At 40.6% G+C, this 26,110-nt stretch overlaps 2 protein-coding genes across 6 annotated transcripts in view; both read left to right on the top strand.

Moving 5' to 3' along the window:
* LOC129769749 (histone-lysine N-methyltransferase 2D-like) overlaps window positions 1-25,731 on the top strand; it is a 71,081-nt gene extending 45,350 nt beyond the window's left edge. Inside the window, exons 1-6 of one of the 5 annotated variants that reach the window (XM_055772208.1) lie at window positions 2,590-2,800; window positions 11,473-11,766; window positions 11,827-14,540; window positions 22,897-23,933; window positions 24,049-24,132; window positions 24,814-25,731. In XM_055772208.1, the coding sequence (XP_055628183.1) occupies window positions 11,548-11,766; window positions 11,827-14,540; window positions 22,897-23,933; window positions 24,049-24,132; window positions 24,814-25,058 (4,299 nt within the window). In that variant the 5' untranslated portion in view covers window positions 2,590-2,800; window positions 11,473-11,547 and the 3' untranslated portion in view covers window positions 25,059-25,731. Of the gene's footprint in view, window positions 1-2,589; window positions 2,821-10,457; window positions 10,857-11,472; window positions 11,767-11,826; window positions 14,541-22,896; window positions 23,934-24,048; window positions 24,133-24,813 lie in introns of those variants that run through there. The other 4 variants (XM_055772214.1, XM_055772226.1, XM_055772204.1 and 1 more) reach the window with 4 other exon arrangements.
* LOC129769773 (uncharacterized protein K02A2.6-like) lies at window positions 18,356-21,796 on the top strand. Its single transcript, XM_055772245.1, has one exon. The coding sequence runs from the start codon at window positions 18,357-18,359 to the stop codon at window positions 20,730-20,732; it is 2,376 nt and encodes a 791-aa protein (XP_055628220.1). The 5' UTR covers window position 18,356; the 3' UTR covers window positions 20,733-21,796.
* Window positions 25,732-26,110: the final 379 nt, after the last annotated feature.

The raw sequence follows: 26,110 nt of genomic DNA, 5'->3' as shown, positions 1-26,110 counted from the left end.
AAATATCTTGATATCAGATATGCTATTTTTTCGTTTTTGAAATATGATTTTTCAAAACTAATCGATGGTTCGAAAAACAATTTTCCCCATTTTTCCCATTACAAAAAGTCATAACTTTTGAACTATTGGACCGATTCATATCATCGGTATATTAAATTGAAGCTTACGAGTAATTTTTCTTTGAAAAAATATTCCTTCTGCGAAAAAATTGAATTTTTGCTTTTGTAATTATTGATTGAGTTAGTTTTTCATAGTTTTCTCGGTTAAAGATAGGAGCGCTATATTTTTTTATATTTTTTATGGAAAGCTGAGGATTATTTACCTAACATATCTCGATATCAAAGATGCTATAATTATCGTTTTTAAGTTATAATTTTGTAAATTTAACATTTAACATATTCATATGTGACTAAACTAGACCTATGCTACTAGAATCCAATCTTCCCGCAAGTGTGATATTATTGGCTTGGCTTATTGGCTTCAATTTAATATATCGATCATCTAAATCGGTGTATTCAAATTAATCAAATGTTATGATTTTTTGCAGAAAGTTATTTTTGGACAAAGGGGGAAAAATGATTTTTTGAACCACCAGTGAACTTTGAAAAATCATATCTAAAAAAACGAAAAAATAGCATCTCTGATATCGAGATATGTTATGTAAAAATTCCTCAGCTTTCAAGAAAAAATATAAAAAAATATAGCGCCAAAGTCATAAAAATGAAAAACGACTAAAATCAATAAATACTAAAATATAATTATTCTTTTCGCAAGTTAAATATTTTTTAATAAAAGGCTAGGTCATTAGTTTCAATTTTATATGTCGATCATCTAAATCGGTTCAGTGATTCAAAAGTTATTAATTTTCGTTTGTCATTTTTGGGAAAAAGTGGAAAAAATTGATTTTTCGGACCACTTAATAACTTATGTGTTGTAAGTGTGTTTAAATGTTTCAACGATCTACATATACATACATACACATACATACGCGTTGTTAATTTTTATAAAATTCATTATTTCTTCGTTGATATATTGGACATCCACCAAGGCTTGCGGTCTTGTCGTTGATGAAATTTATAAGAAAATGCAGTGTATACCATCCGCCATGCAAGGTTATGCAAGTTTTAGATCACCACACGGCCATGAACCATGTCTGTGGTAACAATATCGAACAGTAACCCATATTTCGTCATAAGCAGACCCAAAAGCGAATGTAAATTGTTGAAAATAGAATGAAAATTTTTATTCGATGTTGTTCAAATACTTAGAAGACATAGTCCTGACCCTAACTTAACTATTTTCAATAAATCTCCTTGCATTTCAGCAAAACAATCTTATCTAGAACAGAAAATAATTATCAGAGACAATTTTCGTTCAAGATTTTTCCTTAACTGCATAGAATGCAATTTTTCATTAATTGTTTATAACCGTATGCTCTCTTTCGTCTGCAATGATGTCAGGGCAAAAGTACTTATGTGTATGAGTTCCAAACTTTATACACACCAGATGGGCCAACCAGAAAGACTGCCGGGCCGCTGGTTGAGTATCGCTGGTCTAACGTCATGTGTATTGATATAAACTAAATATAATAACTTTTCTGCATTAAAACTGTGGAAAAATGTCATATGGTGAGTCAAATATTTTTGATGTGATGGATAGAGCCTCTTATTTTTCAAAAACCTGTGAAATATTGTTATATCCAAAAAGTCTAAAACAAAAATAGAAAGTGTTTTACAGAAATGTCTGTAAATTTACAAACATATTTGTAAATCTGGCATCTCTGGTGGTCTGAGAATTTATTGCAAGAAATCGCTTGAAAACATGCATGAATTTGCTTGAAAATGAAGTAAATTGAGTCCGCACCACTTAGATTATAATGATAAGTTTCAGTGGGGGCAACGAACAATTTAGAGAATATAGGTAATGTTAGGGTTAAAACTACTTGCTTCAAGTAATTAAATAACACTGATTAAAAATTTTCATTCAAATGTTTAACCAATCGAAAACTACCTTCGGGTTTTTTCATCTGAAAGAGGATATTTTAGGTCCCAAACTGAAATATCGCCTTTTAGGCCGTCTGTCGACTGATGATGGATCTCTGTACTGTTTAACTTACGTCGTAAACTGTCAAAATTAAAGCACGTTTTGCCCAGCGAGTTATATTTTGTGAGTTCAATTAGGACAACACAGGACACAGAACACAGGAAAAAAATATCCAGCTAAGATACCGGTTTATAGAATTCGAATCGTCGGCCCATTTGTTTAACTCCGGTCATCAGATTCTGCACTACCACCTCGTCCGCTTTGTTCACAGAATACCCAATCCATCCAAAATAGTACGGAACGATCGTGTAGCTTCAAGAAAAGCAGAAGCTGTCTTCCTAGATTCTTATTTCATTTAACCGAGTCCAGTGTATAGCAATTAAAAAAACAAGCGGTAAACTACAGGCTATCTACAACCTACGAAACAATTTGCAATACATGACCCCACAAAAACCTTAACCCAAGAAAAGGGACAACACACTCACCCGACGCTAGTCCGACACTCCGACAGCCTCGTAAACGTCATCCGCTCACAAACGCTCAGTCTGTCAGACGCGCTGTCAGTGCGAGTGTTTTGTGTTCCGCTGGTGCTGTGAATAAGCAAAAAACATACGTGCAGTTTTTCCCGTTCCTGGTCTGGAGCTGCGATTTTTGACCATAGCAAATTGCTACCTAGTGAAAGCTGAATCGAAAATCCATGTAAATATGCTGAAATTGGTCGGTGAATTGTAAAATTTGCTTGCTGCGAGCGGATCTCGTGAGTGTGTTACTTGCTAAGTGAGTGGGTAGTTGTTTGAGTTACTTCTCGAGAAAAGAGCGTGTTCAATCGAAACTCACCGCAAGGGCCTAGGGTGGTGCTGTAAAATGTTGACCCAATGAAAGCCAAAATGCGGAACTCAATATTTTTGTTGTTTCAACGATTCTATGTATTGAATTTGCCCTGATGATACGAGGGTATAGGCCAGTTCTTTTTTGCCATTATGTTTATCATTTTTGAAACCACTGCATTATTATCCGCTTTATGTGCGATTCACATAGCACGTTACGGAGAAGAACGTCTACGTTCCGTCAACGTTCCCACCAATTCACACATGCAGTCAATGCTTCCACCAGCACCGTCACGTCAAATGCCAAACGAATGATTTATTTAATTTTATTCATGGTGTCGCCACCTGCAACAATTTCAAATTGCAATGCCCTCTTTCAAATCAGCATGCCTAGAATCAGTTCTAAATTTTGAAAAATTCAATGAGAATCATTGAATTAAATTATTTAAATGCTTAAACCCCGTAGTCCGACCCTCATGCAACAATAATAATAAATAGAATAATTCTTTCAACTAGTTGCGAATGATTTTCACTCCGAAAGTTGGAGCTAAGAGATATGTTGGCATAAAAAGTACAGTAAGTTACTTCTAAAGCGATATGCTGAGGCACCACTCAGTGTCGCATTGGAGTCGGTTTTGACCAGTAATTGGACATTTGTGACTGGTGGCGACTTTCAATGTGGGGCCATAATTTGGGCCCCGAACTCAATGTTTACAAAAATGTCCAACTAGAGGTAAAAATGTCTAATTAAACGTGTTGCATCACATATCTGTTCAATTAGCTTAATGTCGATTTAGATGTAAATTACTGTACAACCAAATCAAAACAAAAGCCGAGACACAAAGCCCAGACAAAAACCAAACGAGCCGTCCGTCTCCGTCAATTATTGTTTTCCACAAACCCTGCCGGTCGTTTTCGTTGAACGTATGCTGACGGGTCGTTACGTTGCTGGTGTATGTGAATATTTTCCTGAGAATTGCATGGTAGAATCATTGACGTATCGTGACGTGCATGTTGTATGTGAATCGCATTTTATTCCGCGCGGCGAATGACACGAGATGGCTTAACCCTTTTACGGGCAGTGGAAACATTATTACCACAAACGATTTTATTGTTTTGTCCTCTTTAACAATAAATTATCACTTCTAGCCTTATGTAGTAACTAGTTCTGACATCTAGCAACATGCCCCATTTTTTTGAACGCCAAAAATCAAAAACCTTTTCATTTTGTAGCCGTTTTCGTGTTTGCAACTCCCAATTTAGAGCAGCAAGAGCAAATTTCCCAAAAAGTCATTGAAAAACAGTTATTTTGTTAAAAATTTTCAATGCATTTGAACTGTTTAGGACCTGTTGAGTCTGTTCATGCATTTTACGCTAGCTCTTTTAGTATTAGAAAAAAAATTCGTGTATTGCTGTTCCGTGGGCAAATGGGGCGACTATATTTTGTCATAAGGTGAGATTTGAAGTCGTTTTCTCATGTGTTATCGACTCGGAATTGAAAAAGGAGTTGAAAACTAACGTGGCTTTCACAATGAAGCGAAAATCTTTGCTGGGAGGTACCTAAAATCGCATTTTTCATTAAATAACCTAATAAAATTTCGCATCAAAACACCGTACGCATACTATACAATTTTTCTTATTGAAATACTTTTAAACAATCCTTCCTTCGACTAAGTCGAATGCACTTCATACGTGTTTCGATGCGATGACTAAAACGATGGTACCTTCATTACTCCTTTAATCACTGATGAAATACTCAATGCTCTGATTGAAGATAAACGGATTATTGTGAACATCGTCCTATCGTCCTAATTGTGAACATCGTCCTATTGTGAACATCGTATTTTTGCACCTTCGCGTCCAAATTTGAAAATTTCCACTGAGTCAAAAAATAATACTTACATATGGATCTTCGAACCACATAAGAACAATCTTTTTTTTTTTTTTTTTATCTGTATTATAGTGATTTTCAACTCAATTTGGCTGGTTCGTCACTTTTACTTCCATTTTTGGAAGAATGTCGGGAGTAAAAATTGAACTCGTGACCTTTAGCGTGAGAAGCATGCCACTACGCCAGATCGCCTCCATAAGAACAATCAGCCAATTATGTTCGCGCTTTATCTGTTAATTTGTTAGATCATCTGTATTCTAGTTAACGATCAAACGTCAATATGTCTAATCATGACAATGGTTCTCGAGCGAAGACAGCATTGTAATGAAGAAGTGTCGTTGTGATATGAACACGCTTCCAGGGATAAAATCGTTGTACTGTTAAAATAAATTATTGTTTGTTCTCGCCAAATTCATCTGTGGGGATTTGAAAAGAAGCGTAGTTCTGATCCGTAACTAATCACTTTTTTTGTAGTTTTTTTTTATATTTTTACTCAATTGTCGTTATAATATAACATCAACTACAGAAACAATTTTCGTTCAAGATTCCTTTACCACATACGAAAAATCTGTTACTATAGACCAATTCCCTCTCAAATCAACGGGCCGCTAATCCGATTTTTCTTCCCAAAGTTTGACGTACAGTGGCGCTGTGGAGATATGATTTTTTTTTAAATTTTTGAAATTACAATACTTTAAGAAATTGTTAGCATTTTATAAAAAGTAACACACAAAATGGAATCTTCATGTGATTCTACATTAAAAAAATGAAAAGTTTATATCTTTATTTTGATGAGCTTATTGGAAGGGTTTTCCAATAAAAATGTACAAAAAAACGAAGAGGTGTGTTTTGGGTTTAAAAGTTTCAATTCTCTTTTAAGTAAAATTTTTAGTCCTTTTATTTTACAACAACTTTGTCAAACATATTTTAATCAAAAAATCAGGATTTCTTGACATTCCACAATCTATTATGAATTCCACAATCTATTATGAAATGCTCGAGTTATAAGCATTCGAAATCGTTCATTTTTTCCCACATGTTCGGTGCCTAGATTTTTATTTCACCCTCTATATCTTTCGGTTGAACGTAGTCCTACGTCAAAAAACAGTCGTAATTTAAATTAGTCATATGATAATGAAAATTGTAATTTTGGGTAGCTTCCATCATCTGTACCAAGTTTCAATGAAATCGCTTTTTTTCGGTTGATTCTGCGTAAAATTGCTCTATAGGATCATATAGAATACATATTCGATACGAAAAAGTTAGTTTTCATTCACAATTTTAATTTTTTAAATGTGTATATTCCGCCTGAAAATCCATTACCATTTACGCTTTACATATCGGAACATGAAGCTGAACACCGTCAACGAGAACATTCGTACTCCTGAAACATTTTTTTTGTATTAATTGCGGCGAACCATGTTTCAGGCTGTACGATATTGTTGCAACATATGTTGCAGTCTGAGGAGCAACATGAGTAACGTGAGTTACCGTGAGTGTCCGATTATTTTATAAATGTATCTCAAGAAAGGGGACTCACCATATGTGAGTGCTGGTTCCATTCTGAGTCACTACATGCGCGGTTCGGAGACTATAAATCAGTCTCAGAACGGAGAGCCGCAAATCTAGTCAACGAAAACAGTAATCTGGGTGTGTGTGTTTTTGAGTAGGAGATTACTTGGTGGTGGGTGAATGGCCAGATTGTTTCCGTTTGTTGTATTCTACTCTTCCAATATGCGGGTATGTTGCGAAAGGCGTGTCGATTTCGCTCGAACTCGCTGCTTATTTCAGGCACGTTTGGTTGCCTCGTGTGTCGAGAGAAGTAGAGAAAAAAGATTAACGGATATTGGGTTGATCTGTGTATTTAGGAAATGTTTCCTTCCAAACGTTTTCAATAGGAAGGGACGTAACGTTTAAGTTTCATTATTAGAATATTTATAATATATTTGTATACTTTGATGTTTATATGAAGCACACAATCTGGCTTTATGAAAATTTAATTTGATTAACGATTAAGATTAACGTTTTCTATGCTTCTGTATATTTATAAAAGAACAAACGTTCGATTTTATTCAAAACCGATGAAGCATGTACTATCTCGCGGTAACGATGATGATGTAAACACACCTATTGAATTGTGGCCAGCGAATATTATTTTCCAGATTAATATCTGATTCAACAAGATTTGTGGAGCTGATAAATGTACATTGTTTCTATCTTCGTGCATATATAACATTGATTCAACTACAGTGAAACTTCCAAAATATGGGTTTTGTCAATGACCTCTGAAAACTTTTGAAATACACTCGACAAAAAAATTAGAGGAACAGAGTGCGAAGTCGGAATTTTAAAGTGATTTTTGACAGGCTGTAACTTCGTGAAAAATCAACGCATAACGATGGGATGTACATCATTTTGAAGATTTTTTAAAGCTTCCAGGTATTACAATATTTTACGCACATATTTTTATATTGGTGTATAAAGGTTTAGCGGGAAACAACATTGGGAAGAAATGAAAAATAGATTTTTTTCAAACATTTTCTTGACTAACACATTTTTTTTTGCTAGCCAGCTCAACGACAAATCCAATTAATCTTATCAACCAGTTTTCATTTGGTACATAGAACGTTCCTGTAGGATCTTTCCATACAGAGATATTTCAGTTCGAATAAAAATTACCTCTTTGTTTTTGATGATGAATTTTTCAATAAAGAACCATCGCACCGCCAATCGAAAGGCAGTTTTGAAAAATCCAATAAATTCTGAACAAGGATAATTTGTTGCTTTGACGAAAAAAAAAATGTAAGTTTTTTGCATCGATTTCAAAAAAGTGCCAAAAATAGTATTTTTATAATGCTTTACAAAATCCACTGTGATTCTGCAGAGAAAACAGAGAAAAATCGATTTTTCATTTCTTCTCGATATTATTCCCTCTACACCTACACACATCAAGATCAAAATATGTACGTAATATATTCTAATACCTGAAAGTTGGAGCTTCAAAACGATGTACATTCCATCGATATGCGTTGATTATCCACGAAGTTACAGCATGTCATTTAAAGTTTCCGACTTCGCGCTCTGTTCCTCTAATTTTTTTGTCGTGTGTATATGGCATATTTGCATGAAGGTTCCTTAAAACTAATGTTTTTTTTAATAATATTTCGTAATTACATGTTCTCGACTTGTTTCTAAATGGGGAAAAGTTTGCAGAAAATGCCAATCGCGAGAATTTATATAGGAAAGTGTTATGAGAAAAACATTAATAGACGAAATTCTTCACAGGAAAGATGAAAAGTTATTGTTTGGAAAACATTTTTCCTGTGAAAGTGTCCTACTCCCGATGCATGGAAGTATTGTTTTTCAATTTTTTCCAGAAAAAAAAACATACTTGAGAAAAATGAATTTAATTTTTTTTCATCATTTTTAAAAATTTGTTCAATATTTGTTGTTGAAAATTACATTAAACAATTTCTCATATTTAATCCTTTGATCAAAATTATGTAGGTCTTACAGTTTGTAGAAAATTTTGTAAAAATTTGTGGAAAAAAATTTTAGTCAAAAAGTCGTCTAGTTTTATTTGAGATTTCAAGTATGCCTAGTTTCAGTGCTATCTTAGATGGTGCGGCTAATGGATAGTCAAGATGGCATGAAATTCGTCAAATATAAAACCGGAATTTTTTCATTAAAAATACACGTTCATTGTCTCCAATGTTATACCTGGGTTATGCGGATAGAATCAAATTGGTTGTAAAAAAAATCCGATAATAAGAATCCAAAAAAAAAAGAGATCCCGACAATCAGGAGGGAAAAAAGATGTTATTTTTCTTATCATGTACACAGATAAAAAAGTATTTTTATCAAAGGCAAAATAAATCAAAATTAATAAAAATTAACGAACTACCTTTTTGCATCAATTAATGCTAGCTGATGATGATTTTATATTATGGGTAATGTTTTGGTGGAAATGCAAGGAAATTTATAGGAAAAAAGTTGAGTTAGTATCAGCATTCTATCTTCTATGTATTGAAACATCATCGAGTGATAATTTTCATTCAAATTTCAACAATTCAAAATTGCTTCCAGGTCTGCTAATCGGATAGAAAGTAAATTGCTCCACGAATACGGATGATTTTTTTTTACGTTTATTGCGACAAGGCGAGGTTGCCACTTTTGCGTAGAACAATTGAATTTGAGTCGAGCGGATTTAAGAATGCGAAAATCTATTTCGATCAAATCGCGAAATTCGATCGGGTTTCAATTTCCGGATGCCCAGTGTATTGAATTCCAGTATTAACATTAACCTACGTAGAAATTGATTGATTTCGGATGGCGATGGAAAAAAAACTACAAATGGTAATTCAATGGAACATATTTTTCGTAAATTCAACGTTTATTAAACTTTCTGCAAAAATTCTTCGGCGCCCTGCCGAGCGGCCTTACGAGAGTTGAAAAGGTGGATGCCGGTATGTTCTTCAGCACTTTCGTGGGCTTGGCAACCAGCTGCTTCTCGATTTTCGTCACGAAAATATTGGAGCAGATTCTTCGTTTGATGTTCACCTAAAAACTTTCTATCGGTCGAAACTGGGAGTCGTTGGGAAGGTTGGCGTTCTTTGGTACAACGTTTATCTTCAGCCGGTTCATCTCTTCCAGTGATCTCTTGGCATGATGGGCCGTATCTTAATACCAGAAATACTGACCGGTCAATAAGACCGGATGTGTTTATTGTTCACAATATTTTGTCTTAAAGTTTTATTTTATATTTTATAATAATGTTTCTTTTCTTTTTCTGAATTCATGTTATAATTTATTTTGATGATTGCATTTTTCTGATATACATACAGTGATTCGAACTCGGTTTCGTACTTTTGAAAGTCGAAAACAAACTTTCGAAACTTTTAATTCACGTAATGGTATATACATCATTCTAAAAAATTAACCTTCAGCTTTAACCTTATCAACCAGCTTCCATTTGGTTCCTACAACGTTTATGTAGGACCCATACAGAGATATTTTTGTTTGAATGAAAAACTACTCCTTCGATGACGAAAAATTCAATAAACAATAATCGCACTGCAAACCGAAAAGAAGTTTTGAAAATTCAAATAAAATTTGTACAAGCTTAATTTGTTGCTTTGACGAAAAAAAACAACTTTATTTTATTTTTTGTATCAATTTTAAAAAAAAGTGCCATAAACAGAGGTTTTAGAAAACCATCTGTAATTTTCCAAATATTGCAATAAGTTCTAATATTAGCAGAAAAATTATTATTCTAATATACCCCAAAACACCTGTGAACGTTTCATATTGATACGTTCATTCGTTTTTTAGCGGATCGATCAAAGTTTTGAGTAAATTGAGGAAGGTACCACATGATCGTTTTAGGAATCGAATTAATTCAATTATATCTTTCTCATTAAATAAATACCAATAATGCCTAAAATACACAACAGTAATATCACACAGGCACACATAGTCTGTGAGTATACGAGTTACGACTTTGCGCGCAGGTAGAAATACAAACATCATCACTTTTGTGTTTCTGAGCTCTAATGTAGGTGTCGCATGAGCTGATATAGCTTTGCGTAGATTCGTCAATTCTAGTCACAAAACATTAATACAAATTTCACTGATCAAAGAACCTCTGGCAGCGCTGCGTTCACAGCAGCACTCACGGTTGCTGCTGTCAAGCGGGCCTGAGCGCTCTTGGCGCTCACCGTGTATCGTCAGTTTTGACAGCTTGGAAGGAAAAATTTCTGATTTGGACAGAATTTTTGCAGAAAATCGTGCTAAAATTTTCCCCAAAATGGAGTAAATTTGCTGTCTTCCTGTGAAGTGCCTATTCGTGCAACGTTTGACATCGGAATTGGACTGGTTCGTAACGGTGCCTGCCCGAGTAGGGTGATTCCAGTTTCTGCCCTTCAATCGCACATAGAGACGATTGATTGTCGTCATTAAGTGTGTGCACGGAGGAGGAGGCAACGAAAACAATAAACTGATCCTTCCCGAGACAACCAATCTCGGCCGGGAAGGTAAACGATTTCTTCCGGAAGGGCCGGCTCTCGCGCTCTCCCTCAGTGCGTGGGATAGTCAAGGTAAGGTGGTGATTCCTCCGGTCTTGCTCCTAGCACATAATTAACGAAAGGTGTTTATCTGTGCATTTGCTGAAAATTAAGCAATGATTTATCCGCCTTAAAGGAAACAACGGTTCGAAGCAAAGATTAAGTCGAGCTTATCATTTTCTCCTGCGAGCAATCCGTTCATATAGATTGATTGGCAGCCGCCAGTCTAAATTAATCGAGTCGCAAAACCTGCTGCTGCTGTTACTTTTGCTTCTCCGATTTCAATTCTGTGTATTTGCCCTCGTATTCGTCGTCCAATGTTTGTGGTTTTCTCCACATGTTGTTTCGTTGATAATGTGCAAAAGTTCATTGTGTGAACCTTTTTTTTTTATTTGTTCGCTTGTTGCGCGAACCGCTTGTTTTCGCCACATTGACTTTGTTTTCCATCGCAACTCCGCAGTTTGCATTGCGCGATTTTGTTCTCATTATGCGCCAGCAGCAGCGGAATCTTTTGCCCTTCCGGGTGAGGTTGTAGACTTAAATACGCGAAACAAATATAATTATATACGCGCTAGGGGTGCATTTGAGCAAAATAACGAAGAAGAACATATACAATATACATACTCATCTTTTTTTTTTATTTTCCTAGGGCTCAATCGTACAACAACGTCGTATAATTTCAATTACTGGTGGGTTTGTTGTCCCGAAATCGTAATATTAGGATATGTCATGTCAGCAAGCGAGCCGCGCTCAGGAAGACCCGTATGCCTTCACAGAGCCAGCGCCACTGCAGGCGAACGGGTCCCTCTACAAACATCCGCCCACGAGTAGCACGAGCGGCGGAGCAACCATCATCAGTAGTAATAGCAGCAATTCTCCGGTGATACAGGCTGGAACGAGTCTGCTCGCTAACAGCAACAACAGAGTGAACCATGTCGTGCAGGTTTGTGTGGACCCGTTTCATAGTTACCAAACAAGATACAAAAGTTCATACGTTTTCTAGCAACGCACGTCGGGTGCATCGCCAAAAATGACCCCGATTAAGGTAACCCTTGTACAGTCTCCAACGGGAGTGCTAGCGAAAACGCGCCTGAATGGAACCGCTATTACAAGCAGTCCGAGTGGAACCATCTTCCGGACTGTCACTGTTCCGCAAGCTACAACAATAGTGCAGAGAGCTGCCACAAGTGCAGGGTTGACACCGACGTTGGCTTCAGCTGCTACACCAGCAGCCGCAACCACAACTCCAACAGTATTTTCTAAACCATTGCAAGTTCAAATATCTCCCCAGCAGGTGGGAAAGTTTACTCGGCGAGTTTTAGCCAGCAAATCGCCAAACGTATCCCCAGCGACTATCCAAACGTTGAGAATAGTAAAAACTGCAACTCCACAGCAAATAACCGTAGGGAGGCCGAACGTCCAAACGTCCGATGCCAGAAGATATATCAATCATTCCAGCAACAGTCTGCTGGGAGCTCCACCAGCAAGCACGACAACTTCCCCGGTAGTTCCCCTGCAGACGGTATCTCCCACCAAAATTCGGCTCATTCAACCTCAGCCCCAAGGGAAGATTTTCTTGCACACTCCAAACAGCACTAACAGCTTGGCCGCGGCAACTCACATTTCGAACCCCGCTAGTATAGCAGCACTGAGGAATACTCTCGCTAAGCAAAATCCATCATTGTTACACAGGATTCAACATGTCACAGTGGCTCCCCAGCAGCCTACTTCGCAGAGTAGTAACGGCACAGTTCTTCCAATCGTCAAAACCAGTCCCACAACGGCGATCAATATACGCCGAATGATACCACCGATTAGCCAAACGAGTCTCGATGCTGCATCCACTGGGATTGTCATCCAACAACCTTCTGTGGTCACCACTGTACCCACTGTAGTGTCAGCTACAGCCATCAAACACGTTCCCCAAGTTCAACAAACCATAACCCAGCGAGCCAAAACACCGACAGCGTCAATTCTGAAGCCTCAAACGCAGCAGCAGCTGCTACAGCTGCAACTGCAGCAACTACAGCAGCAGCAGCAAAAGGAACAACAACAACAAAAGCAAGTGCAGCTGCTGCAGCAGCAGCAGGTACAACAACAAGAGCAACAACTACAGTTACAGCAGCAACAACAACAACAACAGCAACAGCAAAAACAACAGCTTCAGCAAAAGCAACAGCAAAATAAGCTACAGCAACAAAAACAGCAACAACTTCAACAACAAAAACAACAACAGCTCCAACAACAACAACTGCAGCTTCAACAGCAGCAGCTCCAAAAGCAGCAATTGCAGCAACAGCATCAACTGCAGCAACAGCAACAGCTGCAACAACAGCAACAGTTACAACAACAGCAACAGTTGCACCAACAGCAACAGTTACAACAACAGCAACAGCAACAGCAGAAAAAGCTTCAAGAGCAACAGATTCAACAACAACAGCTCCAACAACAAAAGCTTCAACAGCAGCAACTTCAGCAACAACAACTTCAGCAACAACAACTCCAGCAACAACAACTTCAGCAACAACAACTCCAGCAACATCAACTTCAGCAACAGCAGAAGCAGCAGCAACTGAAGCTGCAACAGGAACAACAGAAACAACAAGAACAACAGAAACAACAAGAACAACAGAAACAACAAGAACAACAACAGCTGCAACAGAAACAACAGCTACAACTACAACAACAGCTACAACTACAACAACAGAAACAGCAACAGCAACAACACCAGCAGCAGCGAATACAACAGATACCAAAACAACCGAAACAACAACAACAGCTACCGCAACAGTCCCCCAAGCAAGAGGACCTTAGTTTCACCATTCCGTCGTTCGTCATCCCCAAACAGGACCCGAGAATTGAGCAGCCGCCCCTGGCGGTACCCCCAGCAGCACCCGAAGCACCTTCCCCGGGTAAACAAGTGGCACCGTCCTCGTCCCCTGCAACACCCGCACCACTGCCGGCAAATATCGCCTCGACCAGTACGCCTTCCACACAAAGCACGCCGAAGAATCCCGCAAAGACTCGCCAAACTGCGCTCGCCGTCGTGGATCGTGCTAGCGCCGCTGGCAGCGACAGCAAGTCCACCCCGCACCCAACGACCAAGCGAACCAAGCGATCCTACAGCCGATCATCGCATCATGAAACGCTCGAAAGGATACCGGCAACGGCGGCAACCATTTCCGTGATGCATGGTGGCGGCAAGCATGAATCGAACAGTAAGCCGCCAGCCGAATCCAAACCGCCGCGTCCGATGCGGTTCCCCAAGTGGAAACCACCGGGAGCTGTGGCCGTTCCCTTGAACCGAGAATGGCACGCTCCAGATTCGTACGTATTTGACGTTGGCGAGCCGGGCGCACCTAGCTACGGATCGCTCGAGCTGGAGCCGCTGACTCAAGATTTTTGGTTTGAAGAACCGTTCGCTAGCACTGAACTGGATGCCGAGGCTGCACTTGCGATGCGACCACGGAAGGGTAGAAAACCGAAGGGTTTGGACCAAAGAAATCTTCTGCTGAATCTCGACAATGGGGAACTCAAGGAGCTCAGCCGAGACGAAAGGTTAGAGTTGAAACGGACCTATCTGCGGCGAAAGGCCGTACAATACTGGAATGGGCAGAGTTTGCGCAGCAGTTTGCGTGCCCGCAAGCGATTCAAGACGGTAGAAAAGATACTAAAGAAGCTGGACAAGCAGCGCGAGACGATGTTGAAAAAGAATGGGTGAGTTCAATTTTTTGAGGCGTTGTGCACAAATTACGTAACGCTAAAAATGCGCACCTCCTCCTCCCCTATGTAACAAAAAGTAACGCAAGACAAATCCCCCTCATATTTGCTGGGTTTGTTTTCACGAGGGCCAGAGTAGTAAATGCGGTGAGATCCTTTCCACCTTATAAATTTGCAGGTGCAGATGGGATTTTTCCAGCCCTGATTCTAAATGGAGAATCAAAGCTAATTCCGGCTCGAATCGAGATTTTCAAGGCCTGTCTGATACTAGAGCACATTTCTTCGATATGGAGACTTGTTAAAGTAGTTTTCATTCCAAAAGCAAGGAAACGTGACAAATAACTCCCAAAGGCATTCAGACCTATTAGTTTATCATCAATATTGCTGAAAACTATGGAAAAAGTATTATATGAATATATAAAGTCTGTATTCGTGTCCAAATGCCCATTATTTAAATACCAGTTTGTCTACCAATCAGGCCCACAGTAACAGCGCTACAAACGCTTGTAACAAAAATTTAAAAATCAGGGCATGCTCACACAGACGAATCACCTCGAAGATGAGTCGTCTAATTCTGTGATTCAAAAAATGGTTGCCCACAAAAAGGCGTGCTATCACCTCTCCTTTAGTCACTCGTAGTTTACGACCTTCTGATAAATTTAGAGGTAAAAAGATTCGAAGTTGTGGGCTTTGTCGTTGATCTAGTCATAATGGAACGTGGCAAGTTCGACGACGTGATATCGAGCAGAATTCAGAATTTCTTAAACTTTACACAATCTTGGTGTATCACAGAAGGTCTGAACATAAATCCTGGTACCTTTGAACCAATATGTTCAGCTGGAGGCTAAAAAAAGCGCCCTAAAAAATACTAGACGGGGGCAAAACTTGAGCATTCTGAATCTCTTACCCATTTAGCACAGGACCAACCTCAGAGTTGAACAGTGAACAGTGAAGTATGTTTTGAACGGTTTCGCGACATGCGGCCGAGCATTGTCGTGCTGCAAAATAACTTTATCGTGTTTTTGATCGTATTGTGACCGTTTTTCCTTAAGTGCACGGCTCAAACGCATCAATTGTCGTCGGTAGAGGTCCCCCGTAATAGTTTTATTCGGTTTTAGCAGCTCATAGTACACCACACCCAGCTGGTCCCACCAAATAGACAGCATAACCTTCTGGTCGTGAATACTCCACGCGACCGTTGATGTTGATACATGGCCGGGGTATCCATACGTTGCCCGATGTTTAGGATTGTCGTAATGGACCCACTTTTTATCGCCAGTAACGATTCGATGCAAAAAAAAAACCCTATCTTTATGGCGTTGGAACAGTTGTTCGCACGTGAAAAAACGGCGTTCGACGTCTCGTGGCTTCAATTCATACGGCACCCAATGTCCTATCTTTTGGATCATCCCCATTGCTTTTAAACGATCGGATATGGTTTGCTGAGCTACTACTGCTAGTGTATCTGCAAGTTCTTGTTGCCTTTGTGACGGATCTTGATCGAATAAAGCCTCCAACTCTTCATCTTCAAACACATGGCGGTCCGGACCGTTCTTCGTCTTCCAAGTCAAAATTACCACTTTTAAACCGTGCAAACCACGTCTGACAGGTTCGTTCAGTTGGAGCATGGTCACCATAAACTTCCACCAAAATGCGATGACTTTCCGCAGCTTTTTTCTTCATATTGAAGCAATGAAGTAACACTCCCCGCAAAAACACATTCGTTGGTACGAAATTTGACATATTCGAAGTGGCAAAAAACTATGTTGTTTACGCTTCAACTTTTTGACATATAGTGAAAAAGACGCGCAATGATAGTAGCTTTCCAATGAATGTCCGGAAATTTTATTCACTGGAATAATAATCAAGTTACGCCATCTATTGTGAAACCGAAAAAACTTACCGGTACATCTATTATTATTCTTGACATATATTTCTCAAGTGCACCCGTGGCCGAGTGGTTAACGTCCCACACTATCATGCCGGGTGTTGTAGACAACAGATCTACTGGCAACAATGCTGATAACCTGTGGATCGACCTGACAGTTCTAGCTGTGAGCGCTCCGATGTCAACAAGAGGAATAAAAGACAGAAGGGATAATTATTTTTGTTATGATGTTTTATGTAACACTGTTGTTCTTTTTAATCTGTTATTAAATGTAGTTATAATCGTTAGTTTGTGTTTCAATTCAATGTCAAGAAACACACGGCGTAACAGTGGCGACGAGAATTTTAAATTGTTGTATTCGTTTCGTGATTTCGTGATATTTTTGTAAACAACATTTCGCCACCCGCGCGGAAGAAACGAAAAAGAATGGAGAACGAGGATAGTATGCGTGACGTCGAGCAGCAGCAGTTCCGTACACAGCAGCAGCAGCAGCAACAGTTCATTTCAGCACCCGCATCAGCATCCGGGCAACTGTTTGCGTCTCCCCCTCGGCCTGTTCAACAACAAGTTCCTCTCACAACAGAAGGATTACTGTTGCAAGTGATGCAGATGTTCCAACAACAGCACTTGCAGCAGCAGCAGATGATGAATCAAATCCTGCAACGGCAACAACAGAGCGAAGAACAACAGCAAGTATTCATGCAGAACGTCGTATCGTCAATCAAGGTGCAAGTACCGCCGAATCCAGAGCACATTCTCGACTCGTTGGCGAATAACATCAAGGATTTTCGCTACGATGTCGAGAACAACATAACATTTGCTGCATGGTACACCCGATACGACGATCTGTTTGAGAAAGATGCTTCACGACTGGATGATGACGCAAAAGTGCGGCTTTTGATGCGGAAGCTTGGTGTTTCAGAACATGATAGGTACGTCAGTTTCATTCTGCCCAAACTACCAAAAGATTTCTCTTTCAGTCAAACGATAGAGAAGTTGAAAATGCTGTTTGGTTGCAAAGAGTCGGTAGTGAGCAGGCGCTACAAATGCTTGCAGATTAGCAAGAATCCGACAGAAGATTTCATCACCTTTGCCTGTCGTGTGAATAAACATTGCATCGAGTTCGAATTGGGTAAACTGACGGAGGACCAATTCAAGTGCCTTATGTTCGTCTGCGGATTGCGAGCAGAGAGTGATGTTGATATTCGAATGCGTCTTCTGTCTAAAATTGAAGAGCATTCTGACGTCACGCTGGAGATAATTTCTGAGGAATGTCAGCGTCTCCTCAATTTGAAGCATGACAATGCTATGATTGAGTCGCAACCCACACAAGTGAATACGATCAGACACCAGTATCGCAGGAAACAGTTCGTACGTCGAGAACAATCTATACCGAAGCCAGCGAGTGGGAGTAAAGAGAAACCACAAACTCCTTGTTGGTTTTGCGGCGCGTTTCATTTCGCGCGTGATTGCGGCTTCAAAAGCCACAAATGCTCTGATTGTGGGCAGTTTGGACACCGTGAAGGATACTGCAACAGCGCGAAGAAGGCACGGGGGAGTATGCGAAGGCGTAAGAAGCTGAATGTGGCAAGCAGGGTGGTGAAGGTGAACGAGTGTTCTGTACAGAAGCGAGATTCGTTCCCGTTTTACTTGGTGGGGTTCAAGTGCGTCTGCAGCTTGATACTGCCTCCGATATCACCATCATCAGCAAGCAGCTTTGGCGGAAGATTGGTAGTCCTGTCCTGGATCCAGCGACGGTAGAGGCGAAGTCTGCTTCTGGCAGTGCATTACCATTTGAAGGTGAATTCAGTTGTGATGTTACGATTGGTGGGATAACCCACCGACAGCTCATCCGTGTTTCTGAGAAGCAGCTACGACTCCTTGGGTCTGATGTGGTAGACAGTTTCGGACTATGGTCAGTTCCGATGGACGCTTTCTGCAACCATGTTTCGAGTTCGTCTAATTTTGGTTCTTCGTTCGAGTCTGAGTTTCCGAGCGTTTTCAGCGACAAGCTGGGTTTATGTACGAAGACTAAAGTGAAATTGGAACTGAAAGAAAATTGCAAGCCTGTTTTCCGTCCAAAACGTCCGGTCGCATATACCATGTACGATGCTGTAGATTGTGAACTAGATCGGTTGGAGCAGTTGAAGGTTATAACACCGGTAGATTATTCGGAATGGGCTGCTCCAATCGTCGTCGTCCGTAAAGCGAATGGTACAGTTCGCATTTGTGGTGACTACTCTACGGGACTCAATGCCGCTCTCCAGTCTCACCAGTATCCTCTCCCTTTACCTGAAGACATTTTTTCGAAACTGGCTAACTGTAGAGTCTTCAGTCAAATAGATCTTTCCGATGCATTTTTACAAGTGGAAGTCGACGAAGAATTTCGAAATTTTCTTACCATCAACACACATCGCGGGTTATACCACTACAATCGTCTGCCGCCAGGTGTGAAAGTTGCCCCAGGTGCATTCCAGCAAATTATAGATGCCATGCTAGCTGGACTTGGGGGTTGTTCTGGCTACCTCGATGACGTAGTAGTAGGTGGTCAAAACGAGCAGGAACATAACCGCAATTTGAAAGCTGTTTTGCAGCGAATTCACGAGTTTGGGTTCACTATCAAGGCCGAGAAGTGTTCGTTTGGCCGGAATCAAATCCGGTATCTCGGTCATATCATCGATTCCAGTGGGTTACAACCAGATCCTGCCAAAATCGAAGCTATTGTCAAGCTGAAACCACCCACAGACGTTTCTGGTGTGCGCTCTTTTCTGGGGGCAATAAATTATTATGGGAAGTTTGTCCCGAACATGCGGAAGTTGCGATATCCCCTAGATAATCTGCTTAAGACAGAAACAAAATTTCTCTGGACACCAGAATGTCAAGCTGCATTTGATCAATTCAAAGCTTTCCTTTCATCAAACGTTTTACTCACACACTATGATCCGAGGAAAGAGATAATCGTTTCTGCTGATGCTTCATCCGTTGGTCTAGGAGCCACCATCAGTCACAGGTTCCCCGACGGCTCTATCAAAGCTATTCAACACGCTTCTAGGGCGCTGACTAAAGCAGAGCGCAACTACAGCCAACCAGATCGAGAGGGTCTGGCAATCATCTTCGCAGTAACGAAATTTCATAAGATGATCTTCGGGAGACATTTTCGTCTGCAGACTGACCATGCCCCGTTGCTAAGAATTTTTGGTTCGAAAAAAGGGATTCCGGTTTATACGGCCAACCGGTTACAACGTTTCGCGCTCACATTACTTCTCTACGATTTTGAGATCGAATACGTTCCAACAGCCAAGTTCGGGAATGCAGATGTTCTCTCTCGATTGATAGACCAACACCACAAATCTGAAGAGGACTACGTCATTGCCAGTGTCATAATTGAGGAAGATGTGAAGTCAGTAGCATTGGATTCAATCAGTGCGTTGCCTCTCAGTTTTAACGTTGTAGCTCAGAGCACTCAAGCAGACGCAACGCTTCGCAAAGTTTGCCGATATTTGACGAACGGTTGGCCAAATGCGAAGCTCGACGATCCCGAACTCAAGCGTTTTCAGGACAGGCAGGATTCGCTCACAGTAGTGGATGGCTGCATTCTTTGCTGGATGAAGGCCATTGCGCGTAGCTACGTCTATTGGCCCACCTTGGATAGTGACATAGTTGGATACGTGAAAGCATGTCAACACTGCGCATCCGTAGCCAAATCAGCTCCACATAGTACTCCGGTTCCGTGGCCGAAAACATCAAAACCCTGGCAGCGGATTCACGTAGACTACGCAGGACCAATCGAAGGAGATTACTACCTCCTTGCCATAGACGCATTTTCTAAGTGGCCAGAAATTATAAAAACTGGTCGCATTACTTCTGCTGCAACGATTGGCATTCTCCGGGGCCTTTTTGCTCGCCTTGGAATGCCAGAAACACTGGTTACCGACAACGGAACACAGTTCACAAGTGCCGATTTCTCCAATTTTTGCACAACGAATGGCATCGAACACCTCACGACAGCTCCGTTCCATCCTCAATCAAATGGGCAAGCGGAGAGATTTGTTGACACATTCAAACGAGCCACAAAGAAGATTCGAGAGGGGAGAGGCACAATCGCAGAAGCTTTAGACGTTTTTCTGCTCACCTATCGCAGCACGCCGAATTGTTATTTACCGGAGGACAAATCACCGTCTGAGATAATGTTCGGTCGTAAGATCCGGACGTGTTTGGATCTACTTCGTCCTCCAGTTGTTCAAGTTCCAGATCAGCTAGTGAGTAATCAGAAAGGCTTCAAGAAGAACGATACGGTGTAAAGTTTTTTCGAAGAACCGCTGGAAATGGGTTCCAGGCATCATCATCGAACGAATTGGACAGGTGATGTACAACGTTTGGGTAGAACATAGAAATATGCTGCGCTCCCACCTCAATCAACTGCGTAGCCGAACCGTAGACCCACTGTCAACGAAGCAGTCAGATTCCCTTCCAGAGCAGTCTCTACCACTGAACGTGTTGCTGGAAGCATGGAATATGAAAGAACTAGCAAAACCGACACCTGAATCGACTGTATTGCAGCATGTTTCAACACAGCATTCAAGTTCTGCAACGGGACTCTTGAGTTCCGATCGAACGTTGCAAAATATACCGGCGGGGCGTGTTTCTTCAACTCCGCGGCATGATATGTCGCCTCCATTGGAGTCAAGTCCTGCACCTTTGTCCTCACCGTCGACATCATCAACGGAATCCAACGATTATGAATCGGCGATTGAGGCTCAACCGATGGTACCTCTACCTCGGCGGTCTTCAAGGATCCGAAGACCCCCGCAGTGGTTTGACCCGTACCATCTCTATTGAAGAGGGAGATGCTGTAGACAACAGATCGACTGGCAACAATGCTGATAACCTGTGGCTCGACCTGACAGTTCTAGCTGTGAGCGCTCCGATGTCAACAAGAGGAATAAAAGACAGAAGGGATAAATATTTTTGTTATGATGTTTTATGTAACACTATTGTTCTTTTTAATCTGTTATTAAATGTAGTTATAATCGTTAGTTTGTGTTTCAATTCAATGTCAAGAAACACACGGCGTAACACCGGGTGTTCGGGTTCGATTCCCGTTCTGGTTGGGGGATTTTTCGTCAAAGAAAATTCTTCCGGCTTGCACTGTGGTCACGCGTATTCTAGAGCTTGCCACTCCAGAGTACATTCAAGGCGTGTTATTCGGCATAGAAATCTCAACCAAGTATTAATGAACGACGCTAGTTAATGAATACGTTGAGACGGCAAAAGTTCCACAGGGAACGTTAACGCCATTCAAGAAGAAGAAGATAAATTTCTCAAGAAAGACAAAGAGACAGTAAGACAAAGTGTTCTGGTGTCTGAATTAATCTGAGTGAATTCAGGTGTTTCAGTTTGTTTTTTTCACCTCAATAATCAATAGCAAAACGTAGTTCAAAAACAGTAAAATAGAATTTCGGTCATAGTTGAATCTCTCTAGGTTATGTTTAACGACGGATCCCTGTGAGAGCGGGTGAACTCAGCATTTTCAATGTTCCGAGCTTCAATATTTCCTGAACTGATTTAATGCCTTCTTTTCGCTTTGAGCTGTGCATTTTCAATTCATTTGAAAAATAAACTTTCAAAGGACATGAATTTTCACGACAGTATGAGTGCACTTTCCGAATTTACATTCTCTGAGCTTTAGTCAGAAAAAGATAAACGATGTCATTTATTTATTATAACACTATATGAATGAAATAGGTAAGTGGGGAAATATTATGAACCTCAAGCCATTATTGCAACGTTATTTTGAAAAATTTGTGAATTTTGTATGAAACACAAAAAAAATGTGATATGTATCTACAGATTCTTGGTTTTAAAAAGTCTAAATAATCTGTAGAAATACATTCTCTGAGCTTTAGTCAGAAAAAGATAAACGATGTCATTTATTTATTATAACACTATATGAATAAAATAGGGGAGAGGGGAAATATATTATTAACCTCAAGCCATTATTGCATCGTTATTTTGAAAAAAATGTGAATTTTGTATGAAACACAAAAAAAATGTGATATGTATCTACAGATTCTTGGTTTAAAAAAGTCTAAATAATCTGTAGAAATACAGATTATTATGTAGATATGGCAAACCTGTTCGAGATGCATCTATTGGTGCTTGCCATCTTTACTGGCTGCTGTTAAATCCATTAAAACACGTGCATCTTGACTCAGGAAACACATCTTATTTGGTCCCAGAATCGAAGCTAGCTGCTCAAGCACATAGGGGCCCGTGAATTTATTCAGGAATAAAAATGAAATTTAGTTACGTAATGATCACGGTTAACCCCCCTCCTTCCTATGTGACATTAAGTAACGCAACGTTGACTCTACCTCCCGGCCACCCCCGTACTCGCGTTACGTAATTTGTGCACGACGCCTGAATATTTTAAAGAGCTGTTAATTTTATTGGTTTAATTTTTAGTGGTGCGGAACAGCCGCAATGTCAGCGAGATGGCTGCAATCAGGCTGCGCTGCTAGCAACCACCCACTGCTTCCAGCATATCACCGATAACAACGAGCAGCGTCTGTTTCAACAGTGTACAGCCAAGTTCTCGGATAACAGTCAGTGTCGGGTGCCTGTGTTCGACATTAGCCACGAATTGATCCTTTGTCGGGAGCACGCCTGGAAGCATGACAATCACGACAAAATGTCTGCGGAAGTGAAGCTACTGAAGAAACCTGCCGTTAGTGCAACTGCGAAGAAGAAAACCGTGAAGGTTGCAGCAGCCACTGTAGCACCGGTGCGGGCGTCTACCTTGCCACCCGCAGGCGGGATCAAGAAAAAAGCCAAGAAACGAAAGCTAACCCCCTTCCAGCAGCAGATGGCACTGCACCAGCAGCAATACAAACAACAGTATTCCAGCTTTAATAACACAAAGTCAACAACGATACCCCCACCACCGTACGGGACAACGGCTTCCTCTATCGATCCGAAGGTACTCCAGCAAACGTTGCGTCAGACGACAAACATTTCACAATCACTCCCACAACATCAGCAGCAACAACAGCAGCCCCAAGTGAAATATACGCAAAATATGAACGTATCTGGAGGAGGAAGTCTGATGCAAATCGTTCCGTCGCCGCTCTCAACGACGATTGCTGCCCGTAACGTTCAAATTCCGTTGAATCAACAACAACAACAACAACATCAGCTGCAATCGCTACCGGCTTCTGCCTATCAACAATCAGCGCACATTACGCAGACACATCAATTCCAACAGCAACAACAACAGCACCCGCTCATCATCGGGCGTAATGAGGATCTGATGTTGAACTACGTGCCCGCTCCCCAGGATCAGCAACATTTCAACCAGCAGCAGGTGCAGCATATGCTGGGCGGTACCACCACACAGGATCTGCTCAATATCTGTGAAAACAGCTCTGCATATGCTAGCTCCGAGGACACGGGTGTCGGTGGGCTCTCCGAATCGGAGCTGATGGCCGCTCAAGATGTTATCGGTAAGTGGGAGGAGAAAGCGTGTACACGAACCTCTTCTGCAGTTTGTCCTTAATTTCATTTTTTTTGTTGACTGCGAGATGTGATTAACATTCTGTGTTTGCATTCATTCTGCAGAGGAAATTCCATTTGAAATTGGCAATCTGAACAATGTACTGAGTCAGCTGCCACCGGATGCATTTAACGAGTTACTGTTTAGTGGTAAGTATACTGGATCGTTAGTTTTTGTGTGTCAAACGTTAAACTACTCATGAAATGAGAAGAGAAGTCCTAATCTACAATCACTGCTCACTTTATAGCAGCACCTGCTAGTGATAGGGTCTGTAATGTTCTATCAATCAGGTTCCGTGAAGTTTTGCGTCAGGCAAGACACTTAGGCTTGATCAGATACAAGAATAGAGGTCTTAGCCCCGTTGGTTGTGTGTCTGCCTACTAAGCGAACGATCACTTGCGAACTTAGAAGGCCATCTTTGAGTGTTATATTATAGAAAAACTACGTACCGTCATCCGGTTGTTTTGTTGTTTGCAACCTAGATAGTCCGAATGGAAAGAGGCCAGTGTAGCTCTTTTGCTTGATCGATGACCCACCTATTAAAAAAAACTTTTCGAGTTACGCAAGCCGTTTTAGTCTCAAAGCCTTGATACGCTTGCCTCCAGATTTGATTTTCCACATAAGGTTTTCATTTTTGATATGATGGAAAAAATCGCTATGGAGAGAGCAACCAGGAATACTTTGGGTAATCTCTGTTCATTTAATATAGCAATAGTTTCGTACTCAACCTTCACCACGAAATGATTGTAGTTTGTAATCTATTTCACCATGTTTTTGGAAATTACCAAAACAAAAAACAATTACTACTTTCTATTTTCCTCCACCATCAGAGCAAGATCAGCACGGACCTACATTCGAATCGACCCAGGAGGAAGAGGAGGACCTGGAACGGGCGCTGGAGGTAGTGGGCGAGCACGTGAAGTCGCTCGAGGACATGACCGTGGAGTCGGCTAACTTTCTGGGCGACTTCCTGGACAACGTGGACGACGAAATGTTGGACGGATCGGACATTTGCTCGGATCAGATGTTGCAGTCGCCGAACACGGGCGACATTCGTGGCCTGGTACACACGTGAGATGTGGGGTAAGCGCTCTTCTCGGGATGTATGCTGTTCGAAGAGAGCTTCGCAGCACATTTCAACAGTTGCGTTTGTGGGAAAATTTCAATAATCGTGAATATTTCGGATGCACGGAACTAGCTCTTTCGTTTTGGAATATTTGTGGAATACGCGAAGTAGAGACTAATAAAAAAAACGGTCGAATCTGTCGCATAGAATCTAGAGGCATTACGCGGACAACAATGTGACAACAACATTAAACATTAATCCTATTTATTCAACTATGGAGGGAAAAGAAAACTTGGCTTTCAGCAAATGAAGGGAAAAAACACGTGGCGATAATAGGTTTAGTTAACTAATCGTAACGCTTAGGCTTTAATTTGTCTTCTCGACGCGCTCGAGGGTAGGTAATAGTGAAAGGACTTTATTTGATACTAGATACGCTTCTTTACAACAAACAAAATAAATGAATTCTATGAATTTGTTTATTACAACATCTACTATAATTTGCTATAATTTCAACTTAGATCTTAAGTTCTGTGCACCTTCAGCGGAAGCTACAATCTTTTTTGTATGTACAGTTTATACACCAAACAACCTAAAACCGACGACACAACAGCAACAACATCCATTCATCTAAGAGGAAAATTTCCCAAATATTATATTTTCCATACTCGGTGGAAACTCGCAATTTTTGTTCGTTTTTTTATTTAGTTTCAATTCATCCGAACTCATGCTTTTTTTTTGGTTGTATGAATTCTCAAGTTTTTCAGTTGATCAATACGTAATTGGGTGTTTACGCGTGTCAGCCACACTCACACACAATAGAAACAAAGTTAAGTGGACGAAGAGTCAGTTCTATCCATCCATCCATCCATTCTTTGATGCTAGAAACACAGTTTACCGTTTAAGAATTCAGGTGGCGAGCAACGCAAGAGTGAGACAGAGCGAAGTAAAAGGGAATAATTTGGTAGTTAACGCTTGAAAATATATTATCGAGTAAAAGGAGGGAAACGAAAAACAACACATTATATTGTAAGTAGTAGCGCGCCGCGTAGAGGTTTTTCATG

Source organism: Toxorhynchites rutilus, chromosome 1, assembly GCF_029784135.1.
Source record: "Toxorhynchites rutilus septentrionalis strain SRP chromosome 1, ASM2978413v1, whole genome shotgun sequence".
Lineage (NCBI taxonomy): Eukaryota > Metazoa > Arthropoda > Insecta > Diptera > Culicidae > Toxorhynchites > Toxorhynchites rutilus.
The sequence above is the reverse complement of the archived record's forward strand: the minus strand, read 5'-3'. Positions and strand labels throughout refer to the sequence as shown.

Bases quoted from the DNA above. Each gene is read 5' to 3' on its own strand.
- LOC129769773 (XM_055772245.1), top strand. From the start codon at position 18,357: ATGGACGCTTTCTGCAACCATGTTTCGAGTTCGTCTAATTTTGGTTCT.